This window comes from Geospiza fortis, unplaced genomic scaffold (genome assembly GCF_000277835.1).
Source record: "Geospiza fortis unplaced genomic scaffold, GeoFor_1.0 scaffold333, whole genome shotgun sequence".
Taxonomy (NCBI): Eukaryota; Metazoa; Chordata; class Aves; order Passeriformes; family Thraupidae; genus Geospiza; species Geospiza fortis.
Window position 1 is genome coordinate 3,740,927 of NW_005054347.1, and position 8,693 is coordinate 3,749,619.

Sequence of the window (8,693 nt, forward strand, 5' to 3'; positions counted from 1 at the left end):
TGAGAGGGGCAGGACAGCAGCCCTGGGGGTGAAGCTCACTAACATCTGCAGAAAAAGCCACTCTCCTGACTGCTGTCCATGCATGGAGAGGTGGGGAGCAAGTGCCTGTCCTTATCCCCACCCTGGGATGCCCTGCCGGGGAGCAGCAGTGGATGCAGGGTGATTCTGCACACATGGGGACTAAATGCAAGTCAAAAAATCATAAACCCTGATTGGATCTTGTAGCAAGTACCATCCTGCCATTTTATGGTCATGCTGCTATTTTTTTGCCTCCCAGATTATATCCAGATCCCTGTTCTCTGAAACAAGCTGCACACTAGCCCCCCACCAAGAGCCCCCAGCTCATACCAAGCCCCCAAGGTGAGGGACCAGAACCTGTTTGCATCACAAACCCAGGGACCAGACAGCAATGACAGAGATGTGAAGCCAGAAAACATCTGTGAACCTTCTGAGGGGCTGCAAGAAATGGCCCCAAATGAGTGTCTCTGAGGAGAAAGGAAAGAGGGAAATGGGGCAGGAAGCCAGCATGGCCTGGGCACTGCCACAGGGAAAGAAGCACCTCCTCATCACTGAAACTGCCCCATGACGTGCTGCTGTCACTGCTCTGAATGCCATCCCCGCTGTCCCCCCTCCAGCCAGATGTCTCTTACCAGGAGCTGCTGGCAGCTCTGCCACCTCGCTGGCCATGATGAAGGACTCGAGGATCCTTGCACGGAGCTCAGGGCCTGCCTCGGTGCTGGGAGGAGAAGGAGAGGGGTGTGAGGACACCAGCAGTTCCACCTCCCTGGAGACCCCCAGCTCCCTGGAACAGCAGTCAGCTACCCAGTGGGTCTGCTGTGGGACTAAGGCATTGCTGTGGGACTGAGGCAATGCTGTGAATCCCAGTGTGTGCATTGTGCCTGCTCACTGTGGGCACGGGTGTGATGTCTGGGCACCACAGCTGGAATGGCAGCTTCCACATCTGGCCTCCCCCTACGGAGAACACTCTGCCTGGGGCACTGCTGGGCTGTCATACAGCAGAACCAGCTTGGTTGGGAGCAGCCTGTCCATGGGCACCCTCCTCTCACCCTCCCTGTCCCGTGCACGGCAGGGGAACTCACCTGGCCGCCCCAGGGCGCAGCAGCAGCTCCCCGAAGAGCTCCCCGAGGAGCCGGGGCGAGGGGCGGCTGCGGGGGCTGCCCTGGCACAGGCGACAGAAGTGGCGGGCGAGCTGGCGCAGGAGCAGTGCCTGGGGCTGGGGCAGGGCTGGGGGGGCCAGCAGGGCTCTGGCTCGCTGGCCACACTCCTCCAGGCCTGGGGTCTCTGTAGCAGAGGGGACACAGGAAAAAAAAAAAAGGTCAGTTTGGGAGGTCAGGGCATCGCCGTGCCTCTCATGGGAGCTCAGCACCTACCAGCACACAGGGCATGTGCTGTGGTACTTCTCTACTGCTCCTAGAGACCCAAAAATCCTGACCTCAACCTCTCCCAACACTATTTCTTTACAGCCCATCCCTTTTTAGACAGGCCATGGGACTCATGGATATCCCAGGGTCTGCAGGGATTATTTATTCAGGGTCTTGGCCACTTCTTTCTGGGGTTGGCGTGCCCCATTTACCCACTCACACCACCCCAGATCAGGTTGTCAGGTGCCTTTAGCACATTCCTTGTGTCAGCACATCCAAGGAGGGAGCTCAGAGGGCTGAGCTGCTCACCTGGTAGGGGCTGCACCTCAAAATCCCTCACTGCTGCTCGAATGGAGAACATTCTATGGTGCACAGGAAAGCCATAATAAAGGCAGAACAAAGCAGAGGTGGGAAAATGGTCACCAGCTTGAAGATCCGCTGATTTTAAAGGCTCAGCCTTCCCCTGCAGAAACAGTGAGCTGGGAGGGAAAAGGGTTTTTAGGAAGAAAAAATAATGTGCACTTGGGCTGCAGGTGGGGCTGCAGTGAGGCTCCTGCAGCCCCCTGCATCATGGTCTCACTCCCCATGAAACACAGCACAGGGAGAGCTGACTGGGGTGCAGCTGCTTCCAGTGATACTGCAATTGCCCATATGGGTAAAATCAGACAATGGCATTGCACATCACAGAGGTGCTGCCAAAACCACTGTCACGGGTGCCCTGAGCAGCCCACAGCCCACGAGCTCCCACCATGTCCCCAGTGCCCTGTGGCAGATTTGGCCGGGGCTCCCGGGTCTTGTGAGCTGTGAGCTCAGTGCCCTGGGACTGCGATGCTGCCCCAGGCACAGGAAACAGCCACTCTCCAGCCATCCTCTATTCCTGCCTTGTCCCAGCCCTTTTATCTGCTGGGGACAGGGAAGTCCCCAGGGCTGGGCTGCTCTCAGCCGCCTTCAAAGCCCAGCTCGGCTGGGGGCTGACTCAGCTCCCCGCGGCTCTTTGCACCAGGACTGAGGCTTGGCCAGTGCCCAGCCAGCTCCTGACATCCATCCTTGGAGCCAGGGTGCACCAGAGCCGGAGGGGCAGGGGTCTGGGATCCCCTCCAAAGCAGGTCTGCAACCCAGCTGTGTTGGCGATGGGGTGTTGGTGAGCCCTTGTAGCCAAGAAACTGCTCCTGAGGGACGTTTAGCTTTGCTCCAGGGCCTCCCCTGCCACACTTCCTGCATTTTTTGCACCTTTTTGCGCCTAGAGGATCCTGCAGGAGAAGGCTTACAGCCAAAGGGGGAATTTGAGGATGTTTTTCCCTTCCTTTTGAAGGTGGTCATCTTGCTGCTTTCCCAGCTCTCAGCCTCAAGCAGGGCAGAGGAGCCTTGCAGGGCAGGCTGCCAAAGCCCAGCACTGTCTCCTCAAAGACTTACATTTTAATTTTTTCTCTTAAGCCCCAGAGAAATCCTCTTCCCATTGGTTTCTCCACCATCCTGCCCCCTCCTCCTCCTGCCCCTGTTGTGCCAGGAGCAGAGCCCGCTGCAGCACAGGCTGCAGGGAAAGGCGCTTCCCTTTGAAGTTGCTTAACGAGGCAACCCAGCTAATTGCTTCCTAATTGCGTTTTTATCCTTGGAAGGGAGGCAGCCTTTGATTTCTCCTCTGACGGGTGAGGGGAAGGCAGCTTCTCTGTGCCACCAGCCCCAGGGGTATTTCTTCTGGCTCTGTGTCTCAGCACAGGGCAGGGAGGATGGGGTGTGAGTTATCCCTCACCTTCTCCCTGCACCCCTTTTGTCTCACTGGAGGCCACAAAGAGCCCGTGGCCTTTTCCCATCAGGACATGGCAGGAAAGGCCACACTGGTCTGGGTACTGGTGATCTTTTAGTGCCTCTTAAGGCAGCCAAGAATATGATCTGCCCAAGCACTAATCTGGCTTAGGATGGGGAGGTGATGCTCAGGGATGGAGGGAACTGCAGCAACTGCTAGTGAGATGAGAGCTGCTGTGGAAGGGGAAGAAATCCTGGTTTCACAAGCAGCAAGAGGTTCAGGTCCTGTTGAACACAGTGGGCAAGGGTTTGCTGTGTGCCTGGTGATGGCCACGGGCCCTCAGGCTGGGAGGGGTTGAGTGGCTCTGTGAGGACTCACTTGAGATGGGTTTTGGTCTGGCCCCACTGTTGGGATGGACCATGGGCTCTGCTGACCCAGGTATGAGCCCTGCTCTGTTTATTTGAAAAGAAATCAAATAAAACCAAAACCTTGATGGTCTCTTACATTTGCACAGAGCCTGAAAAGCTTGCAGGGATCTAAAGGCACTTCCTAATGGCACTAAGCTGAAAAAGCTGAGAATTTTTTGTGCCCATATAAAACCAGGAGTTAATGAGATTATAGGAAAAAATTCCCAGGCAGCAGAGCCAAAATATTATAATAACACTTTCTTCTGGGGCCAGCATCACCCAGCCTTGGCAGCTGCCTGTCCTGGCAGGCAGCACCTCCTCCTCCAGGCACTGCAGAGGGAGAAGACCACGCTGTGGTGGGGGAAAAGCAGCCCCCTGGATCTCCCTTCTTTCCCAGAGCATCTCCCAGATGATGCTGTGCTGCTCCAGCACAGGTGATGTTCCCAATGGCCTTTCTTAAAATCTGCCCTTAGTGCAGTGTTGGGCAGGGGAATGGGGTCAGAGCCACCCTGGAGATGCTGGAAAGCCTTTTTAGGGGCTTCCCAAAGTTTCTCCAGCTTCACAGAGGTTCCAGGTGTGGGGGCAGCCCATGTGTGCTTACCTTGAGCCATGTGGACCAAGTCACTGTAGAGAGCTGGAGGGATGAGGGGTGTGGGGAGCTCCTGGAGGTACCACTTCAGGGCATCTGCCAGTGTCTGGGCCTCGTACAGGTCCATGTCCACAGCTGAGGCATCTGGGGAGAGAGACACAGGGAGCCCTGAGCCCATGGTTCTTCCCTCTGGCACAGAGCTCGGAGCTCTTCCTCCCTAAGGGCCTTCCTGCAGACACGGGGGCTGATTTCTGTGCCCATGCCCCCCTCTCCCCAGTGGGGCAGTGCATGATTTCACTGCCACCACTCACCCAGCAAATATTCCTGTCCCAATTTCCACTGACCCCGAGTTCCACGTGCCCAAGGAGAGCACGAGGCAGCATCTCTGCTCTGAGTCAACTGTACATCCAGTGCATGGGACAGGGAGCCTCACCATCCCACTGGGGTCCCACTGCAGGGGACTGAGCAACTGAGAACTGCCCCAGGAACCTTCCAGTTGTCAGGGCCAGGTGCCATGTGCCAACCCCAGCCCAGCAGGACCTGCTTGGAGAAGGCATCCGTGGAATGGGGTTATGGTTCCCAGACAATTCAAGTTGCTAAAGGCCCATGTGACCCCCAGTAATCCCAAAATGCTATGAATGTGCCCCAATTGGCATCACTTCTCCCAGGCCTGAAAGGTGGCTGCCCTGGGGCAGTGGTGAAGGATGCTCCAGGAATGGGGGAAAGCCCAGGAGGCCACACAGCCTGGGCTCAGGGGCCCAGGGGTCCTGGGATCAGGACAGAGGCAGTGCTGGGAGCAGAAATGTCCCATGGCCTGTCAGGAGTCAGAGGGTGGGATGTGGCTGTCTGAGCCCCACGACCAGGCCAGCACAGGGACATTGCTTCACCATGGTCCAGGGGGAAGAAGCCTTTCAGCATCCTTTGGTATTGCCTCATGTGTTTGTCTTGGAGGTCTCCCATCCTGGCTGGGCTGGGTGGTGGCTGTCTGGAGGGTGATGGTGCCTTTTGCAAAGATCTGAAGGTTTCAAAATCTGGCTTTGGTTCAAACTGGACCCAAATGCAATATTTTGAAATTCTTCTTCTTGGAGGATTTGGAGGGTGAGGGGTACAGGAGGTTGGGAATAATTTAAAAAATGAACTTATTTGAGATGGTTTGTAATGATTAATTAAAAAAAAAAAGAAAAAAAAGTAATTTTCTTAAAGATGCTGTGTCAGGCCCCAAATTGCCTGGAATGACACAGAAGAGTGTGGGCTTGCTCAGAGCAGGCTCTGAGCCCCCTTCCACTCTGCTCACTGGATCTTTACCCCCCCAATGCAGCTTCACTGAAATTGGAGCCATTTTGGGAGATGCTCCATCTCCCAGCCCAGCATCTTCCAGCAGAAAACGTTGTGAACCTCCAACCACTCCAGCTGTGCTTCCTTCTGGGGCAATAAACCCAAAAGAGGGGAGCAACCCTCTTTCCTAGGACAAGGCTTTAGAGGCACACATTCAGAAGGGCTGGGATGGGGAGCAGCTGGGAGAAGCTGTTTTTGAGCACCTTGACCTTGATCTCCTCTGGTTGGAGTGTCCCTGCTGTGCACCAGGCAGCCTGGGAGCCTGCCTGCCTGCGTGGGAACACCGAGCTGCAGTGGGTCCCTTATGGCCAGTGCCTTCCATTTGGCTCCCAGACGGAGAGAAAACAGATTGGCCAATGCCTGAAGGGAAGCCTTTAACCCAGCCATTGGAGACGCTACCTCATTGTCAGCAGCTGGGAGCTGAGTCCCGGGGCAGCCTGGGGACAGCCGGGACAGATGCCACCATGAGCCATCCAGCGTGACCAAATGTGACCCAGGGCAAACGGGGTGCTGCCCTTCTGGCACCCCAGGAAGTCACAGCATCTGCCCTTGGCATCGTCGAGGTGGGCAGGGCTGTGCCAGCTGCACCCTGGCCCCATTCTGGTCCGTGTTCATGCTCCCATCTCCCAGCCACACTTCTGGCCCTCCTTGGCTGGCCAGAAGGGTTATTTCTGCCAGGCTTTGTGGAGGCATGACGGCCAGTTCCCCATGTTTGGTAGCAGTTCCCCTGGAGCTGTGAGCTGGCAGGTTGTCTTGAGCTGGGCAGGTGGAGGAGAGTGGGGTCAGGGATCCCACAAGATGCTCCAACACCTGTTTTTGGCTGAACGCTCACAGTGCATGGCTAAAACCCAGGGATGCTGCTGGGGGGTCCCAGGGTCTCATTGCGCTGCAGAGAGCTTCTCCCATCACTGGAATGCACTGAGCAAACCCCAAAGCCCTTCCCGCCTGCCACGAGGCTTTCTGCAGGGACCTGCCACTCGCCTTAAGGATGCTGGCACGGATTGAGGAGAGCAGCCACAAGCTGTTCCTGCGCAGGGAAGGGGCCCTGCCGGGCGCTGGCCCCAGGCGATCAGCCCCGGGCTCCACCGTGGCCTAATTAGCTTGTTTGCCTCGTTAGGCATGAGCCTGGGGGGGTGTTCAAAGGGAAGGCTCAGCCGGTTTCAAAGCGAGATTCAAAAAACATCTTTACACCCAGAGAGAGGCGCGATGGGGAGAGCAGGGGGATTCACACGGCGCTGACAGAGACTGATTGCTGACACCGTTCTCTGTTCTCCGTGGCACTGCGACTAGAAGTAGCCATTAGCCTGTTATCCCTGTCCTCCTGGAAATGCAGTGGCATCCTCCTGCCCCAGGAGGAGTTCTCCTCCTGCCCCAGGGGCTGCCCTGGTGAGCTGGGCTCCCCATCACGCTGAGAGCACAACGGGGATGCTCTGAGCTGTCCCCCAGCACCGGCTGTGCCCCGGCAGCTCGGGGAGGCTCAGCCGGCAGCGGGGGAAGGGTTAACCCCGGAGCCTTCCCAGACAATTACCACCGGCCTGACCCCACGGATGCTGCTCTCTTCTTATCTGAGGGAAATGATAACCAGCTATAAGAAGTTAATGAAGCTGCAGGATGAGTCAATGCTCTCCTGCTGCTCTCCAGATGTTCCCATCCTTTCCCCAGGGGAATGATGGAGGAATGACGGAGGGATTCCATCTGCCTGCCACAAATAGAAGGAAAACACCCCAAAACCCCAACCTCGACCCCATGCCAACCCCCTCCAACACACAACCTGCTTGCTGACCTGCTGGCAGAGCAAGCATCTGGGGACCAGTGGCTAGCATGCCTTGCCCATGGAGGGGTGAAAAGCAGGAATAAATTTTGGACTGGGAACAGGGTACGTGGGATGACCAGAGGGAAGAGCTCCCAGCCTCCTCCCACTAGGATTCCAGACCCCACATCCCAGCGGAGGCAGAAAGGTGCTGGAGCTTTGGGCTGAGTCAGGCTGGGCAGGAAACTCCAGGAGCTCTCCCGCAGCTGCAGCCGGCCCGGGAGGCGTGAGTAAGGCTGAGTTTCGGTAAATGAGGAGGATGTTTAGCCACAGGGGCAGGGGGGGAAGTGGCGGCTGTTCTGAAGGAGAGGCTTGAGCAGGTCCTGGTAACCAGCTGTCCCCTGCATGTGGCCACAGGTGACGCTGCTCCCACAGCCCTGAGCAGCTCGTGGGTGACAGGGTGCAGGCCCTGCCCAGCACCCAGGGCCCCTCTCCCCTCAGGGAGTCCAGCAGGCTGAGCTGGACCTTGGCCACCGAGCGCTGCTGCAGTGAGATGCTCTCAGGTGTGTGGTCCCTGTGACAGAGGGGCACCCAAACCACCCTGGGGATGACTGAAATACCAGCCTGGGAGTTTCCCTACTCCTTCCAGACCTTTTAGTTTTAGTTGTCAGTGGGTGCTAGAGAGATGTCCTTGCTGTCCAGTTGTGGGGGCTGTATGTTCCCATCCGCACGGATGCTGAGCAGGCACTCGAGCTCCTGGGCATCCCACAGTGAGGGTTTACTGGGAAACTGTGCACCGAATCAGGGAGTATTTCCCAGCTTTGACTCAGCATCATTGTAACATCTCCCAGCCAGCCTGCTGGTACCTTGTGCTGGCGACTTGGCAGCTGCCAGGACACCCCCTGCCCATGCACAGGAGCTCCTGCCAGCTCCAGACACTCTCCCAGCTGGGCTTCACCCCAGCGTACCTGGCTTGCACTCAGCCAGGGTAGGAGTGCTGGGATCCCCTTTGAGGGGGCCCACTGAGACTGCCTTCCCCCACCTCACCTTCCCTAAGGCAATCCCCTTCCTCAGTTTTCCCAGCTGCTATGGAAGGGGATGGCAAAAACTCACCCCCAGTTCTCCCTGATGGGTCTGGCAGGGATGTCTCTGCTGCTGCCGTTTATTTACCCTTCTTTCATCACCACCAAATATAAGAGATGAGCTCATGCTTCTCGCCAGGCTCTGACGACACGGGGTTTATTTCCACTGCAGGTATAAATAAAAAGCAGTGCCGCAGGCACCGGGGCGCCTCACGCTCGAGAGGAAAGTCATCCTGGTGGAATGAGCTTGCCCAGGGGAAACCAGAGCCCTTGGGGGCCTCCGATCCCCTGTGCCCTCTCAGGGATGAGGATGGGGATGCGCTCCCTCCCCGCGCATCCACACCGTGGTGACGGGGGCAGCGGCGTGAGACCCCCCCAAGCCGCTCCTCACCCCCCGACCCCTT

The 8,693-nt window shown here is 57.3% G+C and overlaps 1 protein-coding gene across 1 annotated transcript in view; it reads right to left on the bottom strand.

Annotated features, from left to right (window-relative positions):
- Window positions 1-384: 384 nt before the first annotated feature.
- Window positions 385-8,693, bottom strand: part of LOC115948103 (phosphatidylinositol 3-kinase regulatory subunit alpha-like) — a 13,354-nt gene continuing 5,045 nt past the window's right edge. Inside the window, exons 4-7 of the mRNA XM_031058672.1 lie at window positions 4,135-4,266; window positions 1,101-1,302; window positions 651-736; window positions 385-485 (exon numbers count right to left, since the gene is read on the bottom strand). Coding sequence (XP_030914532.1) covers window positions 385-485; window positions 651-736; window positions 1,101-1,302; window positions 4,135-4,266 — 521 coding nt within the window. The remainder of the gene's footprint in view (window positions 486-650; window positions 737-1,100; window positions 1,303-4,134; window positions 4,267-8,693) is intronic.